Here is a 13358-nt window from a genome sequence, read left to right on the forward strand (position 1 = left end):
TAAAAGTACAAAAATTAGTCGGGTGTGGTGGTGGACACCTGCAATACCAGCTACTCAGGAGGCTGAAGCAAGAGAATTGCTTGAACCTGGGAGGCGGAAGTTGCAGTGAGCCAAGATCGCGTCACTGCACTCCACCCTGGGCAACAGAGCGAGACTCCGTCTCAAAAAAAAAAAAAAATTATTTTAAATTTTCTATTTCCAAATGATACTTGAATCCACATCATTTTTTAAAACTATTATCTTCTGTTTCCCTTCTCACTTGAATGCAATTGAGGGCAGAAGTTCTGGCTCTCAGTCTTCCCCCGCCTGCCCCCCAACAACTCCCAACTTTGCTTTTGAACTACAACTTCTGAAGTCATTGTTCTTTTGTTATGTAGCTTAAGGCTAGACACACAGGGAAAATGACACCATCTGCTGGAAGATTGAATTGTCTTTGTTCAGGCTGCAAAACAGCTTTTGCATCAAAGTTGAGGTCTGAGGAAGCCATCTCCTTGAGCCCTTCTTGCTAACTGGAATCCATGTTCCAGCATGCCAGGGCTTTCTAGTGATTTATCTTCCCTCCTTCTGAGCCTGCATCTTTGAGACAGAGCAAAGTGTGCCAAACTCTGTGTTAGAAAGTACAGTGGCTTTGCTGCTTTAGCCTTGGTCAACTCACTTTACATTTCTGAGTTGCAGTTTTTCCATCTGTAAAATGGGAAAAATAACTCATGAATTCTGACCCTACACATTATTATTGTAAGATAAGAATGCAAAAAGCTTGATATACTAAAGCACTGTTTAGGTGTAAGGCAGTATTATTACTCTCCTCACTTATTTATCCATACTGGACCAGGCTTGCAGGGAACGGGTGCCAGACTCTACATTTTCATTTTCCTTTCCCAGGATCTTCCCCTGGGAGAAGCCAGTGAGACTCCTGACCTCATAATACCCTGTGATGGACTTCCATGGTCTTGCCATCCAGGAAGGTACAGCAACGTAGCTAAACCATTGATTTGCCAATTCTCAGCTCCTCCCAGCCATGGTTGTTACAGCTTGGTAACATGGGTCTGAGAAGCTTTGTTCCCTTCTCTCTACTCCTTTGAGATGCCAAGAAAGAATTATTGTTTCATCTGCTCTTAAAATTTTGACTGTAGATACTTGGCCAGGCTGTCAGAACCTCCTGGGAGTTAATGAGAGAAAAATACATGTAGCTCCCCATAAGTGCCTATAATATGTCAAGCACTATAGTTAGTGCTCATCTTGTTTAAAGCTCATAGTATCCTTTGAAATAGGTTCTTATTTCCATTTACTGAAAAGAAAACTGAGACTTGAAAAAGTTAAATCGTTGTTCTAAGAAACATAGTGACTTAAGCGGCAGAGTTGGAATGTGAACTTAACTCTTATTCCAAAATTTGTTGTTCTAATGACCATACCATGAGGCCTCCTGTCACTATACAGAAAGAAGGGCCATATGCTACATAGGAAAACTCAGGAAATTTTTATTCATATGATCTATGTGAAGATACTAGCTGTGCTAATGTGATCTGGGACAAGTGGCTTTCAACTCATCTAAGCCTTAGATACTATCTCATTAACTCATTGCCATAGCTATATGACACAGGTGGGTTTTGGGTTTTTTTTTTTTTTTTTTTTTTTTTTTTGAGACAGGGTCTTACTCAGTTGCCCAGGCTGGAGTGCAGTGGCAGGATTACGGCTCCCTACAATTCCAGCTCGCTGGCTCAAGTGATCCATGGCCCACCTCAGCCTTCTGAGTAGCTGGGACTACAGGTGTTGGCACCACCACACCTAGCTATTTTTATTTTTTGTAAAGGATGTAGATGTTATTCATACCTCCATTTTACATTTTAAGGGACCAGTCATCAGTGAGGTCAGATAACTTGCCTGATACAGAATAGTAAATGGCAGAGCCAGAACTCAGGTCCAAGTCTATCTAATATCTGCTTCATTGTTCTTTCCACTGTTTCTCACAGCCAGCTCCTAAGACCTGGTATATCATTCAGCCAGATTTACAGCTCTCAGGGTGCTAGCTGGAAGCTGGCATCCTTTTCTGCTCTCTTTCTTCTCTCATACTTTCTCCCTCTTCTTAGAAACCTTATGGAAGCAATATAGATATTTGAAATTCAAAGAAGAGATTTATGCCATGCTTAAAATCTGCCCATACTGCCCCATTAGACACTTGGAAATCTGCCTCTCATCCTTTGTGTGGGTTTGTACTGTTACTTTGGTAGCATGGTGTGGTGCTTATAGTTTTGGGATAGTTCTTTCTCAGCTCTTTTCTTTATGAGTATAATCTTGTGAGGTGGCTGTAAAATTAGACATGATAAATATTCAATCCCCTGGCAGCAGGATCTAATAACAAACAGAACGGGAGTCAGGAGTTCTAAATCTTTTACTCTTATTCTTTGACCTTGGATATGTGAGTCACTGTTTCTAGATAGACTGGCTAATCTTTAGGGGCCCCTTTCAGCTTTAATATCCTGCACTTTAAAAAATGAAAGTAACAGATACTTGTTTTTTTAAAAAAATCAAATTGGACAGAAGAATATAAAGGAAAAAATGAAAGACCCATATCCTTCCCCCCATTCAGTTCATTCCCAGTGTGTAACAGTTATTACCAGTTTGATGTCTCCTTTTCAGTGTTCTCTGTGTATACTAAATATACACAAGTATGTGTAATATATACACTTTGTCATTTGCATATATATATAAATACACATGTATATGTTATACACACTAGAATCTACAATACATACTGCATTCATTATGTCTTGGTTCTTTTACTTAACATGTTTTAGCTATTTTTTTCTTGTTGGTACTTAAAGATTTACCTTATTGTTTTTAGTGTCTTATACTTTACTAAGTGGTGGCTGGGCACGTATCTCACACCTTTAATTCCAGCACTTTGGGATGCCAAGGTGGGCAGATTGCTTGAGCTTAGGAGTTCAAGGACAGCCTGGGCAACATGGAGAAACCCCATCTCCACAAAAATTAGCAGGGTGTGGTGGTGCATACCTGTGGTCCCAGCTACTTGTGAGGCTGAGATGGGAGGATTGCTTGAGACCAAGAGGTTGAGGTTGCAGTGAGCTGTGATTATGCCACTGCACTGCACTCCAGCCTGGGCAACAGAGCGAGACTGTCTAAAAAAAAAAAAAAGAAATTACTAAGTGGTCCCCTATTGATTATGTGCTATAATTTTTTTTATTTTTAGAGATGCAGTCTCGCTATGTTAGCCAGGTTGGTCTTGAACTCCTGGCCTCAAGCATTCCTCCCACTTTGGCCTCCCAAAATGCTAGGATTACAGATGTGAGCCACAGCACCTGGCCAGTTATGTGCTATGATTGTTTAAAGCAAATATATACTTACAATGTTGATTTTTAATATTTTCTTTTCAGGAGAAGAAGAAAAAGAAACATAGAGACAGGAAGTCATCTGATTCTGACAGCTCAGACTCTGAGAGTGTTACAGGCAAGAGGGCAAGGCACACATCAAAAGACAGCAAGGCAGCAAAGAAAAAGAAAAAGAAGAAGAAGCACAAGAAGAAACACAAGGAGTGAGAGTAGAAAGAGTGTGGGGTGGTTGAGAGTAAGGAACCAGGAGCCTCGTGCGTTGAGGCTCCTGGAAACACTCAATAGTGAGAATACAGCCTCCCACCCCATTAACTTTGCTTCCATGGAGATGGCTTCCCCTCATGCAACAGGCAGGTTTGGGAGTTAGAGGTCAGAAGCAGCTGCCTGAATGAGTTGTTTCCTTGTCACTCCTGGCCCCTTTGCAAGTGAACCCTGCAGCTCACCCATTCATTCACCCAACTTCCTTCATTCAGCAGGAGGTTCCATTAACCTCTCCAGCTGCCACTGCCAGAGCTGGATTCCTGTAAGAATCCAGGCTAGAGCCAGAGACTGTTGTGGAGGTGAGTCTGGCTGTAGTTGGAGAAGAGCGATTGCACCCTTCCATTTGGTCTGTTCTGGGCTGATTGGTGGGTGATCTTTACTGCATCCAACATGGAAGCAGAGAGAGACTGGCAGCAAGAGGCAGAACATGGTGAGAAGTGGTGCTCCCTTTTCCCGTTCCTCCTAACATAGTTCTACTATGCTAGAAGTGACATCCAGTGGTCACCACAGCTCAATCTGCAGTGTCACTTGTGTATTGCATTCCAGCAGACCACTGAACCAGACAGCTGAAGCCAAGATCATTGTTCTACTTTGTATTTATTACTCTGTGAATCAGTTGATTCCACTTCAGGTTCCTGCTTAAATTCCTGTCGCTAAATGGAAATGTGTTTGGTTTTAAACTTACTGAAAGTTCTTTTTCGTGTAATCCTTCTTCCTGGGCAACTTACAGACTTAAAGTCACTGAGCCTACACTAGCCCACAAAAGCATTTAATATGTTACCTTAGACTTTGGAGAGATGCCCAGCAGAGGTACAGAGCCAAAGGCTCTAGCTGGTCGCAGCCTTCTTGGGAGATCACTTATAAGCCCTCCCTTTTGTGAAGATCAGATGCCCTCTTCCCTCAGAGTTGATTAGAGAAGTAGTAAGAATTTGTAACCATGAGTAACTAGCCTCGTGCATAGATCAGCAATCATCTTGGCCAGTGGTCATTTTCTCCCACCATCATGGCACAAGCCTGGGTTCTGTGCCCTGAACCTGAATTCTGGAAAGAGAGACCTATAGCATTTCACAGAATAGCCAGGCCCAAGAGCTGTCAGTGTAGAATGGGCGTGAAGTGACAGTTCAACAGCCAAATCTGGGGAAGCCCCACCACTGACTGAACTAGGAAATTTGACCATGGAGGTGGGCAGTGTAAAGGCAAGGTGTAGGTACAGCTGTTTTATTATTAAATGTGTAAGGTGATCAGCTGATCATCAGTCTCTGACACTGTCCATTTCAGTCTCCCATCCAGTGCTGCTTCCTGAGTAACCTTCAGGCAGTTACTTCTGCCCACTCTTTGACACACAGGAGAAACCAAGACTCCCAGAGTTATGTTACCAAAGGCAAAAAGGCAACTGAGTGGCCTTGGCTCTGCTTTATTGACCTCAGAGCACCCTATGAATGCCGTTAACAAAAAAACCACATACACAATGGAAACTGGAAGTGGATCCAGGCCAGTGGCACCTAAACCTAGAAGAATTTGTGGATTTGTACAAAATGCAGAGGAAGAAATGAGGCAATGTGGTGCTGAGTCGAGGGGTAGCCGATTGGCAGAGTAGGAGTCAGCAACAGTGCAGTCAGGTCATGCCTCTTTCTCATAAGTGCGAGTGCAAACTGCAGTGCCGTGGGTGAGTGTCTGGAAGGAAAGACAGAGTCAGATGGGGAGTGAAGCCAGGAAGGCCATTGCAAGCACTCTACCCCTACCCTCCCTTCCTCCTGATAATTGTCACTTGAGTACCTACTATGTGCCAGGCACACACACACACACACATATATATATATATAATATTTTTGATATGTATAGCAAATCTTTAAGATAGGCATGGTAATTCTTATTTTAGAGATTTGGAAAAATTAGCCTTTAGAGAGGAAGTAATTTGGTCAAGATCCTTGAGTGTTTCTTTTTCCCTTATACCATTTGGCGTCCTTCATTCTTTGCACAAGATGGTGCCTGGCATATAGTTGACAAATAGGAAAAATATCCAGAGACTCAGGAAAGGACTGTATTCAGCTACTAACTCCAAGTCTTCCCTAACTTAGGGTAGTACCAGGGCCAGAGCCCTATACCTCCAACCATCCAGTCTGGCATCATAAAGCCAAACCCATGGCCTCACCGTAGTTCAGTTGCCCACTGAGAATTTGGTCCTGCATACCACATCCCCACCAAAGCTAGGCACCTCATTCCAAACTTCAAGGGGACCGCTGTCCCATATGAGTGCAAGAATGCAGTTAACACGTTATGCTGACCCAAGAAGATGTGCAGTGAATATGCCCAGGTGAAAACCTGAGGCCTTGCAGTTAAGCAGAATCCACAGTTGGTTGCTCTCTGGGTCTGGGTGGAATTCAGTTAAGGCTCCAGGTGAAGTCCCCAAGCTTGAACATATCTGCTATCCTGGCTGTGGTACTTCCTACTACCCAGGCAGTAGTCAAGTAGTTGCAGTAGGCCAGACATAGAATGCATGAAAATGGGGTAGGACTAAAATGGGGAAGAAAGGACTGTCATTCAGTGTCCCCACCATTCACCAGCCTGTTCCTGCAAGTGACAGTGCAGTACTAGGGAGGAGAGAAAAGGGAATGCTGAGATAGGCAATGGGAGCCACTCCTAGAGGGCCTGGGGTCGGATTCGGCTCTGTTTTCTACTTCGTCCTGGGGTGAGGCAAGGTGGAAATACGGGAAGACCAAACAAAGGACATGCTGTATCAGTGATGCTTTGTGCGGTGCATACACTGTCTCTTACAGGCTTCTCAGCAGCCCTACAAGGTTGGTATTATTAATACCCATTTTACAATTGCACTTGGAGAGGGTGATTTGAAGTCATGAAGCCTGTAAGGTAAGATGTGAGCCCCAGCCTGTGTGAGTCCAAAGCCGCCACACAGAAAATTCCCACCTGATACCACCCTGACCTTGTAACCACTCTTGTCTCAGCCTCTGTGGCTCTCCGGGGAGGACTTGGCTTTTTAGAACAGACTTGGCTTTTTAGAACAGGCTTGGCTGAAAGAGCAGTAGTAAAAACCAATTAGATATGGCTCCAAAGTTGCCCATCTTACCAGGATGAGTTTTCCATCAGTTAGCTCCCGCACAAGTGTCGTCTCTTGCCCATCCCACTTCTGTAGGTGAACAAGTTTACCTCCATCCAGTGTCACAATGGACTGTGGAAAGAGAGTAGAGGCTTGAGCTGTGATCTTAGGATTGAGGGGCAGGATGGGGTCTGGACACTGGGGCCACAGAGGACACAGCCTCCGACCCAAACTAGTGATGGTGTGAGGACAAGAGCTCAGGCAATCCACCTCCCAGCCAGCCCTGCAGGACATCTAGTTCACCTCCAGCTTCTTCACCACTACTGCCTTGCTGGGGAAGAGGCCTTCAGGTATTAGGCGATGAGAGAGAGGGAGGCAGTATGGTGGAGCCAGAGAGCCTGGCTCTGAGAAGCATCACAACCCTTCAAGATAGACACTTATTTGAACAGGCTGTTCCCCTCAGATACAGGTGGTATTTACTAGTCTATCCCTGGGAAAGACTGACTGAGGAGGTGGAGTAGTACTGAGAATCTTTTCCCAGCCTTGGGTTAGTACACATAATGTCTAAAAGACCCTTTGTGATAAGAAGTATTGGATAATTAGACTTTCTCCCCTGTATTCCTACCCCTCTTCCTGGGCCACATGTGACCTCTTTAGAGGGGCAAGAGGACACCAACCGCAGTCCTGGGACTGGATGCCCTTGGATTGTTCCTCAGGTCTGGGTGCTGCCAGCATACATCAGCTGGTTCTCATTTGGCAGCTCTTCCAGGTCTCTCCTAGGAGTTTGGGGGCCACAAGGCCAGACTAAGGGATCTTGATGAGCAAGGTGGTTCAGTAGGAGAATCTGAGAAGGTTCTGTGTATTGTTTGGGGGGTAAGGAATATGGGGCCTGTCTCTTAGTGTGCTATCTTTATTCTTACCTTACTTCTTGTTCTCGTTCCCCTAGTTTTTTTTTTTTTTTGCCTACTCAAGAGTAGGCCCTAGGGATTCTAGAGGGCTATTGTGTTTAATTGGAGTTCTTGCCCCTTGAGAAAGTAGGCAAGCCCAAGGAGGTATGGGCATGTGGTAGGGCAGCCACCTTTATCCAAGGTAGACTACCATCTTCGGGCACCATCCCCAGCTCTGCTGCCAGCCACCGGTGTGATCCTATCCTTTCTGGGGACAGCTGTGAGGAACAGGAAACAGCTGATGGGCTGAATGATAGTGTCATGATAGAACACTGCTGTAGGGACACCCTATAGAGGTCAAAGCCTCTAAGTTCTCTTGCACCCATGCCTGGCCTGGAAGGTCTGAGGCAAGCTGTCAAGACAGCCACTGCAGTGTGACAGAACCCTGGGAGAGGGGGCTGAGGCTTGGTGGGAAGGCACTACAAACTCATTTATGACAAGATGAATGCCCTGTACCAGAACATAGCTCTTCTTGCCTGTCAGCTGGTAACATCAGAAATTTGTCAGGGTCATTGGTTATGTCTGAGATTTAGAAGTTGAAGCAGCATCTGAGTAGGTGCTTCTTGTTCCTGGCTGCCTTTTTTGCTGCTGGAGGCCACAATGACCTCACTCAGTGGAGGTCCCTGACTTCTGGGCATCATTCCTAAAGCACTTCAGGTCACAGCCGTGGGCACATAACTCCACCATCTATGGAAGGGGAAAGAAATCTAGAGCTACTACTGCATACCTTACACGGGATCACCCAGCTGGAGCTGGAGTAGATACTGAGTTCAGAAGAATATCCTGGTTCTGCACTGCCCATTCTGAGGCAGCCAGCAGATGAATTCCAAGAAGGGTGGGAAGAAAACAAGATGACAGAACTTACATTTATTTGGCATCAGTGGCATTCCAGCACTACACAGGCTTTATGAACCTTGTTTCATTTAAATCTTCCATGATAGTCTGCCCCTCAGGCAACAATACCAGGGAGCCAAGGCTACCAGCCTAGGTAGAGTCTCAGCACTCTCCATTCCCGACCCCTGTTTCCCTGACTTACCTTGACCTTCCTGTCATCTGCTGTTGTCTCATCGAATTCCACCCCCAGCTTAAAGCTGATCTCTGTGTTCTTGAAGGTGCTGTGTGTTTTTAGGATGATAGTGTCCCCATTCTTTTCAATGATTGTGGTAGGCTTGGTCATGTTGGCCACCTGCCTGGTAGCAAAACCCACACCTGAGGGTAGGGGGAAGGTTATGAGTATATGCACTGGAGTAGAGAGGCGGTGTTCAAGAAACTCCATGAATAACTCTCAGGCCTGGGTGTGATGAAGTGTCTTTCAAAGCCTTTGCATTTGGGAATTTTAAAATTCAGTCTTGCCCTTAGTTCTTTTTGGTGAACACAGGTTACTAATCCCATTAGACAGATGAGATGGTTAAGGAAGAGCAGTGCAAGTCAGTGGCAGAGCTGGGATTAGAAAAAGCTACTTTGGGCCAAGTTTGATAGCTCACATCTGTAATCCCAGCACTTTGGGAGGCCAAGGCAGGCAGATTACATGAGGCCAGGAGTTTGAGACCAGTTTGGCCAACATGGTGAAAACCCATCTCTACTAAAAATACAAAAAGCCAGATGTGGTGGTATGTGCCTGTAATCCCAGCTATGCTGGAGCCTGAGGCGTGAGAATTGCTTGAACCTAGGAGGTGGAGGTTGCAGTGAGCTGAGACTGTGCCACTGCACTCCAACCTGGCTGACAGAGTGAGATTCCATCTCAAAAAAAAAAAAAAAGCTACTATTAAGTACTGTACATATTATCTCATTTAGTTCTTCCTGTTCCTCTGAAGACTTTCCACATTACAATGCAAAAACATAAGAGTTAAAGCCCAGGGTCACAAATCTGAGATTGAAGCCCAGAACTGTCTGACTCCAGAGCTTGCTTAAGTTTTCAGCCATACCACCTCCCAAGGCTGGAGCATAAGGCTTTCCAGGGCACCTGAAAAGCTCTCAAAGCCTTAGAAATAAGGCTGAGAGCCAGGCATGGTGACTCACGCCTGTAATCCCAGCACTTTGGGAGGCCGAGGTGGGTGGATCATGAGGTCAGGAGTTCGAGAGCAGCGAAGAGCAGCCTGACCAATATGGTGAAACCCCGTCTCTAAAAAAAAAATTAATAAGGCTGAGAAGTGTAGACTTTGCCTCCCAAAGCCTTATGAATAATAAGAGTTTTCCACCTTTGGAAGTTTTTACCCTGAAACGAAGAAGCTTTAAATGTGCTCTTGTTCCTTATATATGGCAACCCAGCATTTTCAAAGCCTGTTATCTATGATCTAGAAGTTAGATACAAAGGAAGTATTTGTCCTCTTGCACAAATTGAGGAGGAGCCTAAAGCGGCAGTAGCAACAATGAGTTAGACTCTGCTGGGCACAGTGGCTCACGCCTGTAATCCCAGCACTTTGGGAGGCCAAGGTGGGTGGATCGCCTGAGTTTGGGAGTTTGAGATCAGCCTGACCAACATTGAGAAACCCATCTCTACTAAAATACAAAATTAGCCAGGCGTGGTGGCGCATGCCTGTAATCCCAACTACTCGGGAGGCTGAGGCAGGAGAATCGCTTGAACCTGGGAGGCAGAGGTTGCAGTGAGCTGAGATCATGCCATTGCACTCCAGCCTGGGCAACAAGAGCGAAACTCCATCTCAAAAACAAAACAAAAGAAAACAATGAGTTAGACTCAAACCCAAGTCTCCTGACTCCCAGTCTAAGGCTCTACAGAGACTATTTTCCTGACATAAGCATGACTTCCTTGGGTACTGGGCAAAGTCCTAAGTGTCCTGCAAGCAAGTAAAGAACAAAGAATCATGACTGCCTCTTCTCCCCCCAGCAGTTTATGCTGAGCTGTCCTCCAAGGCAAAGGTGAGGCAGGAGGCAGCCCAGTGTAGTGAAGTGGTGTGTATAGTCTCCAAATGTGCCTGGCTACATAGTGCTTACTGGAGCTAGGTACTCTGCACATGCCCTACATGAGTTGTTGTACTTAATGCTTGTAACAGCCCTGAAGCGTAGATTATCCCCAATTTACAATAAAGAGAGTGAAGTGTCTCGTCTAAATTCAAACGGAGTAGACTACTGACAGATTTGAATCTAGGCTCCAAAATGGCTCACTGTTTCCACTAGGCCATTCTGCCCAGCACATACTCAATCCAGGCCACCAATTGTGCCTGTGGTCACTGGTACTAGACGGGACCTCTTTGCCCCTTGAGAGCCCTATGTCTACAGCAGGAGGGGGCTGCCTCTGCCGCTATGCTGTCAGCCTACCCTTGCTTTGCCAGTGAGGAACTTGGCCTTGCCCCTTGGTGTCAGGATGAGTTAGGCCAATGACACTCCCCTTCACAGAGCAGGACCTTGTCACTGCACTGGGAGCTCTGTTTGCTTAGGACCTACCCAGAGGTATACAGTGTCTGAAAGGAAACCACTGTGGGATAAGTGAGGGTCTGAACCAAGAGAAACTAAGAGTACTGAGCTGACAGAATTTAGGAGACTCAGGGAGATCTGGGTTCTGCTTAGAAATGAAGCCAGTGCTATTTACTGAGAGCTGAGGAGGGTCTTTTCCCAGGCTTCCCGTTCCTACAAAAAGAAAGGTGCTGAAAAATAACAGGTCTTTAGGGAGATCGCCCCCACCCACCCACTTGGGGCAGAATAAGGGAACAATAGTGGTAAAGCTTCAGCTCAGTTCAGGGACTCGGCTCTGGCCTAGCTTTGGAAGGAGGAACTAAATCTGGGCATTCCAACTTCCCAATAGCTGCTGGGGTGTGTTAGTGGGGGTTGGGAGGCTGCTCCTCTAAGAATGACTGCCTACCTGGAATTACTGGGCATAGCGCCCAGGGTAGGGTAGGAGCCGTTAAGAGCTCTGACCTCTCCATCTAAGACCAAAGCAGTAGAAGAAGGGCTGAGGTCAATCATTAGCTAAGCAGTTCCTACTTTGCTTCCCACTCCCAGGGCCTGTAGGGTAGTGGGAAGAGCTCTGGGTCACAGATCTAGAAACCTTAGGTTTTCATTATCAGCTCTGCTGTGGAATTGTTATAATTCCTGGTTTCAACTTCCCTGTTGAACCAGACAGTATGGGAATCTCCAAGTTCCTCACCCGTAAGATTCTTTGAATCCTTATTCTTATCCATCTCAACACCACAGCAGTTCTTCACACCCTCCTAAACCAGTCATCCTCCCTCCCAGGTCTTGACCTTGCTCTGACACCCTCTACTGCACAATAGAAGGCCAATGGCTTTCACTGCCTACCCTTCACACAGGTGGGTGAGCCTTGGGTTGCAGGAAAGGCCCAGCTGATGATGGGCCTCTTGCCCCACCCTACCACGAGGCTCACAGACGGTGATTAAGGCCTGGTTACATATCACTGCAGGACAAGGTCAGACTGGCTGGTGAGAAAGAACATTCTCCAGCAACAATCCCCTTCCCTAATCCAACATAGAGAGATGGGAATTGCTGCTTACCTGTCTTAACTCCTCCTCATATCTGATTCACTGATCCACGTTTTTCTCCCCACCAATCTTCCTCCTAGGTATTTCCTACTTGTTTAAGGTCATAGTACACTCCCTAGCTGCCCCATTCCGTTTCTGGGTTCAATCTCCTCCAATTTCTAAACTGCCCATGCCCTTGTTCTTTCTCTTCTCTGGCTAGATTCCCCTTCCTGTGATCAGTGTTCTTTATCCAAACCCTCCTTCTACCTCCAAATCATATATCTCTCTTCCTGGAAAGAGCCTCCCACACAGCTGCCTCCTTCCTCCACCTCCCTACCATGGTCTCTAACCAGATTTGGACCATGAAAGCCCCTTCCGAACAGGCTCCACCCAGGCTGCCATTCCGCGTTCCCCTATTCACCAGTCTTAACCAAGAGGGATGCAGCAGGAGCCCTGCGTGGGGCTAGGCACGCCACCAGCCCCTCCCCAAGCCAGCATCCAGAGCCCCGCGGCTTGCTCACCGAGTGACTTCATGTAGTCATCGAAATTCTTGCTGTCCACTAGCTTCCAGGTGCCCAGGAAAGCGTCCACCATAGTGATGCTGGGCTAGGCTGAGACAGAAGCTGCGAAGAGAGCAGACGTGCAGACTCGGACGGCGGCTCCCTGCCCGGGCTGCCGCTTTAAATAGCCCTCGCATCACATGAGACGTGGCCCACGCCCCCGGCTCCCGAAATAGGAAGCCCCAGGCTAGGGCTCACCCAGGAGGGGCTGGTCCGCCATCCCCCAACCCGCCGAGGTGGGAGGGGACCAGTCAGTGGCGCCCTGCTTGCCTGCGTCAGCGCCAGTGCCTGGCCCCGGAGTCTCTACCCCAGGCTGACAGGACCATCTCCCTTTCCTGGCTTCTAGGCACTCTGGAATCTGAGAGAGAAGCAGCCGTTACCGGCCGGAGAGCTAGGGCGCATGCCATGGATATCTTCCGTAGCCCAGTCCCTCTTTGAACTTGGGGTCAGAGCAGAGATGAGACGAGAAAAGGAAAACTCGCCCTTGGGCTGGTGCCCACGCCGGGAAAAACTCTGGTTGACTTCTGGCACAGGCATCCGTCCTCGTTTTACGAGTGAGGAGCCCGCGGCTCAGAGGGGAACTGACAAGGTCTCAAGAAATAGGGGGTGAATGGATCTTCAGACTGCAAGCTTAGCCTAGCGAGCCCGCTGTCCCTTCACTCCCACTGCCTGGTGGCGGAGACAATCACCAGGGGCTCAGTCTGCGGCTGAGCTGACCTTGTCCTCTGCCTGTTTTGAGCGAAAGCCTGACCTTT

At 47.0% G+C, this 13358-nt stretch overlaps 2 protein-coding genes across 7 annotated transcripts in view; one reads left to right on the top strand and one right to left on the bottom strand.

Moving 5' to 3' along the window:
- ZCCHC17 (zinc finger CCHC-type containing 17) overlaps positions 1–4292 on the top strand; it is a 68761-nt gene extending 64469 nt beyond the window's left edge. For all 6 annotated transcript variants that reach the window (XM_032246684.1, XM_032246687.1, XM_032246688.1 and 3 more), the window contains one exon: positions 3393–4292. In XM_032246684.1, coding sequence (XP_032102575.1) covers positions 3393–3554 — 162 coding nt within the window. In that variant the 3' untranslated portion in view covers positions 3555–4292. The remainder of the gene's footprint in view (positions 1–3392) is intronic.
- Positions 4293–4812: 520 nt separating this feature from the next.
- FABP3 (fatty acid binding protein 3) lies at positions 4813–12800 on the bottom strand. The gene is made up of 4 exons (XM_032246690.1): positions 12565–12800; positions 8647–8819; positions 6694–6795; positions 4813–5282 (listed from the first exon to the last, which is right to left on the bottom strand). The coding sequence occupies exons 1-4, from the start codon at positions 12635–12637 to the stop codon at positions 5229–5231; spliced, it is 402 nt and encodes a 133-aa protein (XP_032102581.1). The 5' UTR covers positions 12638–12800; the 3' UTR covers positions 4813–5228.
- Positions 12801–13358: the final 558 nt, after the last annotated feature.

The sequence above is a fragment of the Sapajus apella genome, unplaced genomic scaffold (assembly GCF_009761245.1).
Source record: "Sapajus apella isolate SASKATOON/1434 unplaced genomic scaffold, GSC_monkey_1.0 scaffold62, whole genome shotgun sequence".
Taxonomy (NCBI): Eukaryota; Metazoa; Chordata; class Mammalia; order Primates; family Cebidae; genus Sapajus; species Sapajus apella.